Below are 15484 nucleotides of genomic sequence, written 5' to 3'. Positions count from 1 at the left end.
TTCTTTACTACGCTTTGGAATTGGAAGCAATTAGCTACTGAGTTTCTCTGTATATAAAGTTACCAATTTTATGCTAGGATCTGTCAAGCTCGGAATGTACCTGAGATGATGGATTTTGAAAATTGTGCGAACACTCATGGCCGGCTTCTCCAAGCTCGGTCAAGACATTTGAAAATGATCAAACTGGGTACACTTTACACGCGTGCTCTGTTGTTCACAATAGTTACTATTGCCACAGAAATATAATAAATTTAGTGCTTAGTGAAACCAAACATTATGCACTGATGCATAGGTCTACTTGCGTATACTGTACAAAAGAGCACACATTGTACATTATTAGGGAGGTAGTTCGACTAGATAAAGAATCGATGAATATTTGTTATGTGAGAAGGACGAATTCAAGAGTTGAGAAAAGGAGGAACAAGATTAGTCCCAGGCAACAATCTATACATACTGTTAGTATTTTATATAGATCGTTGATCCCAGGTAGAATTGGAAATATTCTTTGAATACTTTCCTTCCTTTATCCGATTCTTTGTATATCGAGTGGGAATATTCCCAATAGGCCGATGTTGAGGAAAAATGTCCAATTACGAATTGCAAAACTTGAAACGTAGTTTTATATTGGTATTCTTTTTGAACAGGCAAAGCTGTCTTGTCCAGGACTGAGAAAACTCATATAAGATGTGGAAAAGTTTGCAAAGCTCATAGAAATTGTTTGTCTGAGACATGTGAAGGGAAAAGCCCAATATCAAGAGAGCGTAGCGGGTGTCAGCTTTCAAGTGGGGCCTGTGAAGGCTTCTAGAGAGTGGGAGATTCAACAGCAAATCGATCTGCGAACAGATAACGCATCACATTTACTACGCTCTTATGTTACCCATCTCATAAAACTACGAGCTGTAGAATAGATTTACAGCTTTAGCCCTCAAGATCTAGCCTACATTCATAATTACAATATTAAGCAATGAGAGAATGACCTTGAAACGATAAGTATTATGTAGGTAGTTCAGGTACTCTACAGGCGTTAAGGCTATTTACCTGAAGTACCGGTATGCCAAATATCATCATTGTTGAAAAGTCGAAAGTTCATCTAAAACATTATGGAAGAAATTTCACGAAACATTACCTTATAAAATGAAGTGAGACGACGTGATTTACACAGGTTTAGAACACAATAATGATGCTGTTCAGTCAAGGCTCAGATCACTAACATCATCCCAAGTGCTGTATGAATAAAGTCAAAAACCACAACTTTATAACGACATCTCAAAGCAACAATTTCAATACTTTATTTTCTCATCACAATGTATGAGTAATCTTTATCTCAACAGAAATTTGAATCAATTGTACTTCCCCATTATACTGTATAAGAAAACTTGGATTACAAAATTGGAATTCCAATATTTCAGATTGTTCCAATAAAATAATAATAACAACAACTATTTCGTATATTTATATGGAAAGCATAATATTATTCCTTCTTGCATTGATCAAGACATTTTGAAACATTTTTAGAGAATGGAAATATTTTAATGGAAATTGAATAAAAATTGGAGGAGTGGAATTTAAATGAAAAATTATGTGGGCAATGAATTTTTCTCATGAGTAAATACGAAATCGATGGGCATAGATTGAATGGTTGAAGTGATTCGCCCATGATAACATGATTATAACAATTCATTATTATACACTAAAAATGATTTTGTTATATTATGTGAATCAATAACAATCCAGCTTTTTATTTGTTATCGAACACATCTCATACAAATAGAGTTACTGTCCAGGTATCAGCATTTGGAAACAACTATGTACATCAATATTCTATTACAGTTATAACTAACACGAGTTAGGGTGTGAAAATCAATTCACTTCAACGTTAGGTCCATCAATAATTCAATGACAGTCAACTTTTCAGAAAAACTCACCTTTGGCACTAGTTATTCAGGGCGATTTTTAGGCCAACTCGCAGCGTTACTGTGGTTCAAACACCTGAGTCGAAATCGGAGTTTCTCTAATTGGATTGAATAGCCTTCCTTAGTTCAATAATATTAACATTGGAGTAGACGTTGGCTTCCAGACGCAATCTGAGTTGAGTTTAGTCTTTTCCCCGCAGTCTCATCGAGTGGAGTGTGCAAACTGGAGAGTGCTTCTCTTGACACAATTTGCCCTCACACAGTGCGAATAAGAGGTTCATGAGTTTTCAATTCCGCAAAGTACGTTTTAGCTGGAGCCGAGAGTTTTCAATCAGCCAAAGGTCACCAGCTACTCTCAGAGTGGAGCCGTTTTGACCATTGCAATCACTACCGCTGCAAACCTTATAAGGCGAGGGCAACTTTATGTTTGTTCCCTCCGGGGAAATAGCTCAGTAAAACTGTTCGACCGGCTCAACTCTTCTATGACTCTATTCACAGTTGCAGTTGTTGTTCACGACTTTTCTATTTTATTTGCTTAGAGAAATTGTGAGTGAAAGATAGTGAGTGAGAGAAAGAGAGAAAAACAGAAGGATAGAAAGAGAGGAAGTTTAGATTGGAGTTATTTATGGGAGAAAGAGAGAGAGAGAGAGTTTGTGTTAGAGAGTGAGTGTGTGAGAGAGGGTTGAGAAACAGAGAGATAGAGAAAAGGTGAGAGAGACAGAGCAAGAGAGAGGAATTGGTGGAATATTTATTATTGAATACATATTACATTATTAATAAAATTGCCTGTTGTTAAGAAATCCATTTTGACAGTATCAAAATATTTTACAAACATCTATATCCCAAAGAAAATGTAGAAACAATAAATCCAACAGTTCTAGGATAGAGTTTCTATGTAACGGCTCATCATCTAATGGAGAAACTTCATTTGTTGGTATCTTTCAGGAAATTGAAGTACGTATAAGTCGTTTGCAGCACCTAAAAAATATAAATTAAAAATTCTATATTCTTTAAATTAAATATTCTATTCGAAATGGACGTTACAGAAACTCTTCAAATTCACATTCTCCTTCAACATAGATGAAGGAGAATACTCAACCTGTTTGTGAAATGATTTCGTAAATAGAAATAGATGCGCCATCTTATTGTAAATGATGGCATTAGTTAATGGCCGAAACATGACGTGACAAAATAGTTTAAAAGGTACTCAGATTAATATTTTTATTTATAGAAAAAGAGTATGAAAATCACAATATGAAGCATGAAGGATCGGTTGAGATTCGATTAGATCAATTGATTTTTGATTCTACCTCAGTTTGACTAGCATGCTCATACAGAAAGGAAAATAGCACGTTATTACAGCAGGAATCTTGGTTACCTTCATGAAAAATGTGTTCTTCACTGACACCAATTCAAAACAATGGAATTCAATACTTTGAGATGATCGAATAAGCATGATCAATAAGTGTTTCTTATACCACAAAGGCTTCTCAGTCCAGTTGCATTCGTAAATTGATTGATTCACAAGTTCGCCCTGCAAATGTCAAATCGAGGTAAACACTATTTCGTACCCTACACAGAATCTACATGCATTTTATCTATGAATATCAATGTAATATTAAAACTTCTGCTTTCAGAGAGACAGTGAGTAGTCAAATTTCCGAACGAGTCGGGGGATATTAGTTCTTATTGCGCTCATTACTCTGGGATCACCAGATTCTGACGGCCGACAATCGTTGATCCAGCTGGTGACTCACTCGTGTTGTCAGCCCGGTAGTCAATCCTGGTGTTTCTCTTGTGTCCCAGCGTGCTTTAGGCCGCCATTGTATGGTCTCTGGCGACCCACTGGTGGCCGAGACTGGTGACTGAATGTAAAACGAGCTTTATAGGACTTCCTATAGATTATTACACTTTACTACCAATTCGGAATAAGATTATTTATTTATTTTATTTCCTAATGAAATAAATTTAATGAGAAATATTTATTCATTATAATGGTTGAATTGTGTCATTTCATTTTCAAATTGATGGCCATATTTACTCCATGTGGAGTATTAGGCATTCTTATGTAGGCATAAGATGCCTACATACTTTGTGTGTGATCACATTGGATTCGTATTATGTGCAAGTGAACACTTGATTATGCATGACCAAGCTTGCAGGCAAGCAAAAATATCTGGAACTTGATTATTCTTTATTCTTTCTTATCCTCTATTCTTTATTGATCCATACATAAGTACATCATCAAAATGATAGGGAGAGAAAAAAGAAGGTAACCTTGTGCTATTCCTCTCCAAAATTTAGATAAAGTCACACATAGTTCGAAATAGGTTAAGTAGGAACAATCAAACTAGTTCGAAATAGGTTAAGTAGGAACAATCAAACTTGCGGGTACGTTTAGCTAGATGCAAGTCACAACGTGTTTCAATGACACTTTTCTAATTTTATTTTCGGCTCATGCATGATTCGACTTCCTATTGCACATAGACGCATTCAATCTCGATAATCATCGTGACAATATCGACAATAGAACTCAATGAGATTTCCACTCTACGTTTACAATGCACTCAGTTCTAGGTATACCATAAAGGTTTCATGAGGTTACTAATAATTGATAAATCACTTGTCTTGTACTTTGAAGTTTTCTTCAGAACTTACCGCATCAACAATTTTTTGTCCGTATATAGAAAACGCGTAAAGCAGAACCAACGCAAAAGATAGCTGGATGACATATTTTGATTCTCTCATCTGTAAACATCAAGCACTGTTAGCCTAAATATTATGATCTTTGCCCATGTATTAGTCATATTATTTAATGTTTTAAATTTTAATTGTGTAGATGTAAGAAGTAATTTTTTTACAAGAAATATTGGGCAGAATAAACCATAGACTAAGTAAACATAGATCTGTAATAAAACTTTAAATTCTTCTTTCATTGCTCTGCAGTTGTATTAGATAAATGAACTTATACAGTACCTATTACAAGAATTCGAATCATTTAATCAAACAGACGAATTCAAATTTTCTATTCTGGAGTGTTATCATGAAAAGCACATACATTATGTCAGAGAAATTCTTATGAATCACATTAAGGTAAGTTGGAATGAATTACTAGAGATTGATCTCTTTCTTATAAATTCAAAAAATATTCTTCTCATAAAATGAAATGAATAGAGGTAGTGTTTCAGCGGAATCAATTTCACCAACCTCCACAATGCTGTAGATGTACGTACAAGCTTGGAATGTAACAGCAAAACTGAAGCCAAATATTAGAAATCGACAGTGCTCGTCGAAGCTCGAATGAATTCTGCAAAATAAAGTGAATAAAAAATTATACAAAATTCAGTAAAAATATAGTAATAAGTAAATTAATGATATAGTTGCATAATATAGTAAAAATATAGAAATTACTATAACTTATATTATGATTCAGCTAAGAAATGTGAAGATTGTATACCATATAATGGTATGGGCTAAAAAGTAGTTGGATAAGAGAGATACGGAGCAGTAGACATAGATGAAGGAAAGCAAATATTATTGTCGATGGAAAAAAGAAAGTAATCAATTTCACTGTGCGTCACTCTGGCATTTTCACCACTTCCAATGTCGAATTGGAAACTGACGAAATCTTATTATAGCGAAACCCAAGTGGATCATATTATAAAAATGGCTATAAATTATAAAAATATGGTAAGAAGTTTGCCGGGCCAGCAAGTAGTAAATGTAATCATTTTATTCTACAAAGTGTATTCATATGAATTATGAAGCACTTGTACTATGTTCAGTGTACAATGTATGCTATGTAATAAACAGTATTCATAAATAAAAATAGAAATCTAAGTACCCTTTTTAAAATTGGTCATTCACAACATGGTTCGGCAATATGATGAAGAATCATATAATCAAATAAGTCTTGATGATTGTAGGTTTATCAATACTTGATAATGGCATCTTATAGCCGAAACACGTTGTGAATAAACAATTTTTAAAAGGGTACTTGAATTTATATTTCTATTTATATTAAAGAGTAGCCCTAGCGGAAAAGTATTCATAAACTATGCAAACAATAAATAATACTATTCCAAACTCAGTCTTTACATATATGCCACTCAACATTTCCATACAAACCACAATCATTTTTTTTTCATTCTAATCCCCCACTTTTCATTGATCTAAGCTTCTTTATTTGCAAATTCGCTTCTACGTTTCATTCATCAACTAAGTTATCAATGGTTTAAGCCTGTTTATCAGGACAGTAGGCTACTATTTATAGCATTAGTGCCTCAGTTGATAATTCATTTGATACGTACCTGAGTATAGTCTGATGGTATGCAGTCAATTGTTTCATCATAAATTTGAGTCTGATATCTTCCAATAATTCCAGCTTATCAAATTCTTGAATGTATGAAGAAAGTAGCTCGAAGTGGTAACTGATGTTATGGAATATGAAGATACCACTCATAGTGAAAATATATGACAGAAATATGTTTATCACATAGAAATAAGTAGCGAAAAGATTGAGAGCCAGTTGCAGTTGCCAGCAGGCGTGTCGTTCAGGGTAATGGAAGTTGATGATGACTGGTAGGTGGTTCAGTTTCTCGTAGTCATCTTTCATCACCGCGGAAATCACCAGCAAAATCGAATAGATCATCGGCACAAATGCCATGGCCGAATTACGAACCAACAAAAATATTAAGAAGTTGCGACAGTATTTCTTCACATTCAAGCTGTTAGCAACTCTGAAGTTCCTATCAAAAATGGAAAATTGAAATAGATATTAAAATAAATTGTCTATAGCATGTATGTTTCAAGCTTCATATTACATATCTCATGAGTTGAATCATATCGTCTATTCTTCACGTGGGATTTTCCATATATTGTCACTCAGGTTATATCAACATGCAGAATTGATTGAATTTATGTAGAATGATGAATGATGATTCTCTCATTATTAGTCATCCAATCTACAACCATAGCTCTCATTCAAGTACATATCAACATTGCGAGTTGTGCTTGAAATATAAATGAAATTATATTTTTAATTTATTGTAATGGCAAAACTTAGAATCTACCGAACCAAAATTATCAATGGGATATGAATTTGGCCTACTGACTAGTGATTCTTGAAAGTACAAGATTAGCCTTTTTTCAGTTCTTTCTTTTAGTATCACCATCTTTCTATTCAGCAAGAGGAAAATTTCCTAGTTAGAAAAGCTTGATAGCAATCAAGGATTGATGAAGAGTCGAAATTAATTCTAAATAATTTTTTCTATAGATGATGTTTTCCCTAAAAATATTCAAATTACCCAATTATTCAACAATATCTTAGATTCAACTTCACCTGTTTATCTCATCAAATTGCTGAATCTCGATTCGGCCGGAAAACTGTTCGTCCATGATATCGCAGAATTTCTCGAGCACTCGCCCATCCTGGCCCATAATAATGAAATAGATCAGAATGAGCAGCAGACTCTGCAGGTCTCTCAGGCAGAGAATGCGACTCTCAAGGTCGTGCCACTTTGAAGACATGCTCATGAGGATGTTGACAATGCAAGCCACTAGTAGCAGGATGTGGCATGCCACCCGACTATTCTTGATGCCAGTCGACTTGAGTGCACACGAAATGGAGCGCATGTGCCTGATGTCTTCGATTTGTTTTTGTGCATTTGGCTGCATGAGCAACAGGTAAAAGTAAATGATTTGATTGGACAGGAAACCTGATTCATAGCGATAATAGATACTATGGATACAAATTTTTAGAGATTCTATCGATAGTAAATAATTTATTCATTTATTTGCATAAATACACACATGGAGACAACTGGTTAAACCCTTGTATGTCTCCTTGAAGCATTACAACATTCTTCATTCAAAAATTAGATTTAAAATAAATAACAAGCTAAGAATGAAACAAGAGTGAAATAAAATAAAAACAAAATAGATTAAATAACAAAAAAAGCGTCTTAACAATAGAAATATTTTTTTTTATAAAAAATTCTATCTTAAATTTATTGCTGAAACTACTTTCCAGGAGAAAAGATGAGAGGTGGAAAAATATGCACTTAAATATCTTACATGGGCACAAACCATGTAATACAGAACAAAGAATCATATGGACACTGAGATGAAAAAAAATTCATAAAAAGAAAAATGTAAAGAGGAAAGCTTCACTGTCTAATGTCTATATAGATATAGACAGATTTACTATCTATATAAACATATCTCCACTAAAAAAACCAATTTGGTCATCTCTTGTTTGAAGAATTTGGGATAAATATTCCGTATGTCTCCAGTTTTTTGTCACAAATATTGAGCTTTTAACAAATATTAGATATGCCTTTTCTTACTAATAAAGATCTTACTATGAAATATCTTTTTCTCCTATTGGTATAAGGCAAAGTATTATCTTCAATTACAGAAATCGAGCTATATGAAATATCCAACGAAAAATTTGAATTTTACATGTTTCATGAGATGTGGTGAGATTATATTGAAATACGGTAACGTTATTTTGAGATCTTTGAGAATTTAGAGATCCTTAAAAAATCTGGGCTGACCTTCAACCAGGGCCCTGATCCATGATACAAGCTAATAGTTGAATACTTTCCTATTTTAACAACCACATGACTTCTGTGATATTATTAGTTTGTATTTTTACATGCAATATGCCCCAGGAAGAAAACAATAATATAGACTATTTTCAACAATTCTTAAGAGTCACCTCAGTCAAGTAAGGTTTGGCTTCCATTCACTTGTATTATTGTAACTGTTATTGATTGCTTTGACCGGAGAAGCAAACTGTTATTAGCTAATAGGTTTGTATTTGAATATGAACTTGAATTTAAATACTTAGAAATGCCCACTTCTGTAGCTAGAAGATCTGAAAGCTGGCAAATATGAATTCAAAAGTGTACATAAGTTCAAAGTAGCAAGTGATACCTTGACATATACTTGGATGGAGACACGAGGAAACTGAGTTACGAAATATAAATAATTTTTATCGAACCTATTAAAGTTGAATACTCAAGAATATAGTCAATGAATGTCATGAAATGTACTTCAGTCACCTAAATAACAACTGTTACGTTGATTTGACATTTACGGATTAAAAAGACTCGAAAACAAAACCGAAATACACTTGATATAGTTTCGAGAAAAATTTCTTACACATAAATAATCTATCTGTCATTGATATAATTTATTTTATGATTACTATATATGATATCGTCTAAAGAAGAATTTTATATCTTTAATTACTTGTTTAAAAAGTTCCAGTGTTTGTTTATATTTTGATTCAGCCTATGTATTTTGATCTTATCTTGTGTGCTTTTGTTTTTGAATAAATTTAAATTGATATAAAATGATTAGAAATGCCCGATTACAAGAAATATACAATATATAAAATTATTGAGAGATCCTACAAGATAATATTACGAGTAGTTCAAGTTTCATAGGAATAATCTGCATTCACGCAATAAATGCGGGAAGATTGCAGGAAGAGATGCTTATAGCGTAGATAAGATAAATGTGGGAGAGAACTGTCCAGGGACAGAGAGAAGAGACGTTCAACTCTGAGAGTCAACTGTCCAAAAAATGACTTTGGTGGGACAGAAATGTTGGAGTTAGAATGTTGATTGTTGGTGTTTTTTTTCATGGAATGATTCCAATCCAATATTTTCGGGATGACTTGGAGATATTCGGGATCAGTTGTTCTTGAGAATTATTATTGAACTCTTCATTTTGAAAAAATGGGATACTGAAGCCACTATAGTCGCAAGTTTCTTGCAATCCACTTATTCGGTGCGATAAAGCATTCAAATACTAATCTTTCTCTTCTTTTATCTATTCAGGGTTTCTTGAGAAATGTCAATTTCACTGGGAATATTTTGATGTAAAAACACCTTGGTATAAAATTGGAGGAACTCTTATTTCTTGGCTAATAACTTGAAAATTATAATCATTGTGGAATTCATCTAACAAATTATGAGAGCAGATGAACAGAACTGTTGTATATTTCAAGTGCAACCTGAAAATGTCTACGATAGTGAATGATATATAGCTGCTTTATTATATATTATATGGCTGCCAGGTTTTCAAAGATGACTCATATTCAGATGAGATCTAATGAAACTGTTTATCATGCACTATTTGAATTTCATGACTATTTTTACACACATTAGGACATTAAAGCTGCGTTTACACCGGAGTTAATAACACGAGTTATTAACAAAAAGTTATTAACTTGACTGAATCGTCAAAAATTTCTCTTGACAAAAGTTAATAACTCATGTTTCTAACAGAAAATTCCTTGTTATTAACAAGATCTTGTTATCAATATAATTGACTTCCATATGATTACATTCAACTAGAGTATTCATATGATATAACAGCCTGAATAAAAAGAAAAAAATGTCTTCAAAATTCAATTGAAACATGTGTGTGATCATTAACATAATGATCTTAATCTGATCTAATGTAAATGAATTATAGTGCGTTTACACCAGAGTTTAAAACAAAAGTTTTCAACAAAAGTTAATAACATTTCCTTTTGGCTGCTAGTTTTGTTATCAACAAAAGTTAATAGCTTTGTCACGTGTTTTGGCTGCAGCTGTAGTTGTAGGGTAGGGATGCTGGGCGAGGGGGTTGCGGGGGAGATAGTAACCTGTTATTAACAAAAGATAATACGATAAAAGAGGTTTTTGTTATTAACATAACATATTTCCTTTGATCTTTACCGACTCTCGATGGATAACATAAATCTTGTTGATAACAAGGAATTTTCTGTTAAAAACACGAGTTATCAACTTGTGTCAAGAGAAATTTTTGTCGATTCAGTCAAGTTGACAACTTTTTATTAATAACTCATGTTATCAACTCCGGTGTAAACGCAACTCTACATGATGTTATTGACTTTTGTGATTAACATCAGTTGACTATTAACTTGTGTTATTAACTCCGGTGTAAAAGCAGCTTAAGTAAACTTTTAATCAACATTAAGTTCATTCGCAATGACTCAACAACTCTTATTGCAATCATGGTTTTGTGAACATGTTGAAAAAGTACTAAGAGAAAAATCATAAACTTTTTCATTTGAATTTGATAAGATACGTTTGTGTGCTGGCATTGTGACTGTGTTAAATTTCCACTTTTTAAATATGAAAAGAAGTTACCTCATTTTTGTCTATAGATGTCATCAGGAAACGTCAACTTGAATATTATTCTTTGCACAACCAATACACTGCGTGAACCCCAAACCTCAACAATAGTTTATTGTGTTTCGAGTGACTGTCTCAATGAACCATAATAGATTTAATTGGTCGGAAATAATTCCTTATTGGATAATCCAATAGTAGACCTACCTTAGGATATTTCGTATCACATTCTATAATGGGAATGATTCTAAGCAATTTACAGGAATCATATCTTATTCTATAAAGCAAGCGATATTCACGAATCTTGTTTATTTGCGATGTCGTCCTAAGAAACAAGAAAGACTGATTGCATGAACATTAAAAGCTTCTGATTTGTGAAATCTGAGCAGAATCAATCAATACTACCAAACGAATAACACTGATAATGATAATTATTATTAGCAGGCGGAACGCCTCGGCTTATTGAATAATTCATCATTATTCTTTTTTATAAGGCCTTGTTTTATTTTGATTTAGTCTGATTATGCGTATTCGCAGCTCAATGTTCACTGAGAACAATATTTGTGAATGCTTGAGAATATTGTGTAACGCATTTGATCCTTTACTATAACTGATAATTTAATAACTAATAATAGTAATTTCACCAATTATGCTTTTTCTTGCGCATTCTCTCCATCTTGTGTTATCTTTTCATGTTTATCATATCTTATTTCAAATGGTTCTTTAATGTTAGAAAACGTCTTGTTCCTCCCTTTTATCAGATATAATGGAAAATGCATTGCCATAGCCACCTCTAATACAGAGGTGTATGTATTGGAGGTGGCCTTGGCATTGCTCAATCAAAATGATAAAAACTTGAATTCAGATATAGATACGAATATTACTTCCTTCATATGAATTTCTCAAGTAATTTAATAGCATCAATTAGATGTTTGGATATTCTTTGAATAATGATTACTGGATACGATCATCAAAAATTATTTATCGATCAGACAACATTATAGTAACTGGTATAAAGTAATATCAAGCTTTTTTTGTGAGGGTGATGCTGACAGAAGCTATAGAATGGTGCGTTGGTAATCACAAAGATGATGATAAAAGCTGAGTAGACCTACAGCTTCAGGTGGGTTCGTATCCACATAGTTAATTAGTAGATCTGATCGGCGTTTGGCCGTTGAGTCTAATTTTTTTCTACAAAATTAAAAAGATAATATTATGATAGTTTATAGTTGTGGGAAAGATATAAAACACAATCATAAATTAGATAAAAAAGGATTATTCATTTTTACCTGTCACATGGACGTTTGAAAATAAGGAATGTAATGACAATTTCATGAACGAATACTAAGTCTCATACCTATAAGATGTACGTGATATATCATCATTATTTTCGAGTTTAATGTATTGTGAATGACAAAAATCATCATTTATTTATTTTGCAGTTGAGTATTAGCATGGACCACCCAGCCTATTGTGACCGCTGAATTGTGCAGAATTGATGGTCTCCATTGTGACGATTATCAAGCAAGGATGGCCATCAAATACGTTCCTAGTGGCAACGTACACAATGGGGTGAAGAATAAACTTACATTTTAACGGCTTTTATTGGAACATCAACTGTTGGAACTTTCCACCGGCGATAAGCTACGGCATTCTTGGCAACTTTTTGCGCCCGTGAATATCATCTGAACTTCCCCATAAATCTGTTCATGCTTCGGCTATTTCAAAACAAAACGCCAACGTTGTAAAGAGGCTAAACTCCAACTTCCTGGTGAAAATCCGTCCGTCACTTTTTTGTCTCACCGAAAGCAAAAAATAAAAACCTTTGTTTGGTGCTTATGCATTCATACCTGCCCCACTTCCATGTTATGGCAATAATGTCACTTTTTCAGTTTGATGAAAAGATTGTATGGTATGCTTGAGAAATTTTGAATAACAACCAAAATGATCATGCTCACTGGATAAGATATATCTAGACTGTACTAGTATCGAATTAATATTTTTTACATTCTTCTTACCAATCAGTAAAATAATTTCCACTAATAATAAAAATAAATTCAGCAATTCAATGTCATCTTGTATCGATGGTCTAGTGAGTGACACTCATTCAAAGAAAACCCCATCAATAAACTACATTCATCCGTAATTTCAACGATGTTCTTGGAAAATACCTTTGATAATGATCATTTCTATATTGTAGTTTGTAAAAGCATTCAAATTTCATAATTTTTTTCATCATCAGTTGAGATAAATAAAGTTCACTAGAAGCGGATGTTCAAAAGATATTTCAATGCCAAGTTTTCTTCCTCCCTTGGTGAATACTACTATCCCATTTCTAGAACGAGCTCGATAAGCACTAGAATTACTGAAAAAACAATGATGCGGGCGTAAGCGTGCTATCAAATATTCTAGAAAGTCTTGATACTACTTGTTACACTGAACATCGTCACGAATTAGCGAAGAAGCGTCTTGTAAGAAACGAACTACACTTTGTCTGACTTGAATCCTTAAAGTGTAGAAAGGATTGAGAGATTCTTTTGAGCGCCGTAATTAGTATTCTACTCGAAAAGAGCGGGAAAGATGAAACGAATCCATTTAAAAGGAGCCTAGCTGAGATCCTCTCTCCAGAATTTGTTGCTTAAACGATAGCAACTGCCAACCGAGTTGATTGAATCTTTTGAAGTGGGTGTCTTATCAAATGAACGCGGACGCTGTGAAACTGTTTTTAAAATAAGGAAATTGTATATTCGTAGTGCAAAAGAAGCCGGTGCCATCATAACACAGCAAGTAACTGCAAATGGTGATCAAAATGCACAGTTTTAACTTTTGAATCAATATAAGGTTTTCTACATATTGCTTTTAGAATCATTCATATTATCGTTTATAAAATATTGTACTCGTTGATGGTTGATTGTCGTCTATATTTATACTCGAAGTAACTCATCGGCACGTGATATCTATTTACGAATGATATTGATGGAGTATTTTTGAACGATTCTTTATGTTTATAGTCCTGTATATTGTTATGTATATACAGAGTGAGTTATATGTATGGGAACCCTTCAATAAGTTGGAGACTGTTGCAGATATAATACTACAACTTCCAGGATAAGTTATTGGACGAATACTCCACCTTATGACGTACAACTGAATTTCAACCCCTCATAAGGGGGTGACTTAGAAGTTGTAACTCAAATATTTTTAATGTAAAACCCCATAATAATTTATATTCAAATATTTAATCTAAAATACATAATTTTAAAGGCTTTTTTAGAGCAAGAAAGATAACATCAATTAAAATGTTATATGATACTTGTATCAAAAATGGCAGCAGATTAAACTTTATAAATTATTTCTTCAAAACCTAAAACTTAAATCAGCCGCCATTTTTGATAAAAGTATCATAGAACATTCTTATTGATGTCTTTCTCGTTTTAAAAATGCCTCTAAAATGATGTGTCACACAATGGGTGTTTATATTCAAAATATTTGAGTTACAGCCCCTCATTTCTTTAAAAACTAAAACTTCAATCAGCTGCCATTTTGGATATAAGTATCATAGAACATTTTAATTGATGTTATCTTTCTTGTTTTAAAATGGCCTTTAAAACGATGTACCACACAATGGGTGTTTACATTTAAAATATTCTAGTTACAACCCCTAAGTCACCCCCTTATGAGGGGTTGAAATTCAGTTGTACATCAATAGGTAGAGTATTTGACCATCAACTTATCCTGAAAGTTACAGTATTATACAATAGACTACAATAGTCTCCAACTTATTGAGGGGTTCCCATACATATGACTCAGTCTGTAAACGATTAATAAATGATGGTTAAGTGCATTTGAGGTGTAGTCTACCTGTATTCGTTACTCGTGGGGTGGAAGGGGAAAGGTCACATGAAGATTTTATCTATATGCTTTCATACCGGTACTTCAAATGTTTTTATCATTGCACAGCAATTAGTAGCATCGATCTTCACCGCGACCGCGACCTACTCGTTGTGCTCGCACATTTATTGATGAGCCTCAAACCACGGAATAAACAATCTAGAAGTTGAATTATAGAAGCTGCCTCTGCTTATACCCTTAAGTTATCACCGTATAATAATCATTGCAAATAAATGAATAGAACTAGGGACTTCTGTATTATAATACAGTAGTAATATTCCAACAGTTGGTTAACTGCAATTTGTAATAAATTTTTCATCTTCTTCAGTCATGCTATGAAAAACTGAAATAATATATAAATATATAATTGTTCCATGGAAACCAAGGATAATAATCGATAACCAGCTCACCATTTTCTTTAAAAAAATGATTAAAACTTATCGGAATCTTAAAAAATGTTGACCTTATTATCGTGGAATTTCTACTGATGAAATAGTTTTGAGTATGATTATTACATTTGTTATACAT

General features: G+C 33.1%; 1 protein-coding gene across 1 annotated transcript; it reads right to left on the bottom strand.

Annotated features, from left to right (window-relative positions):
• Positions 1–2719: 2719 nt before the first annotated feature.
• LOC120351648 lies at positions 2720–7589 on the bottom strand. Its single transcript, XM_039429559.1, has 6 exons — positions 7255–7589; positions 6224–6661; positions 5121–5220; positions 4572–4661; positions 3292–3447; positions 2720–2891 (listed from the first exon to the last, which is right to left on the bottom strand). Exons 1-6 carry the CDS (start codon positions 7587–7589, stop codon positions 2838–2840), a joined length of 1173 nt encoding a protein of 390 aa, XP_039285493.1. The 3' UTR covers positions 2720–2837.
• Between the last annotated feature and the right edge of the window lie 7895 nt (positions 7590–15484).

Source organism: Nilaparvata lugens, chromosome 5 (assembly GCF_014356525.2).
Source record: "Nilaparvata lugens isolate BPH chromosome 5, ASM1435652v1, whole genome shotgun sequence".
NCBI classification, from domain to species: Eukaryota; Metazoa; Arthropoda; class Insecta; order Hemiptera; family Delphacidae; genus Nilaparvata; species Nilaparvata lugens.
This window is presented reverse-complemented; position numbering and strand designations above follow the sequence as displayed.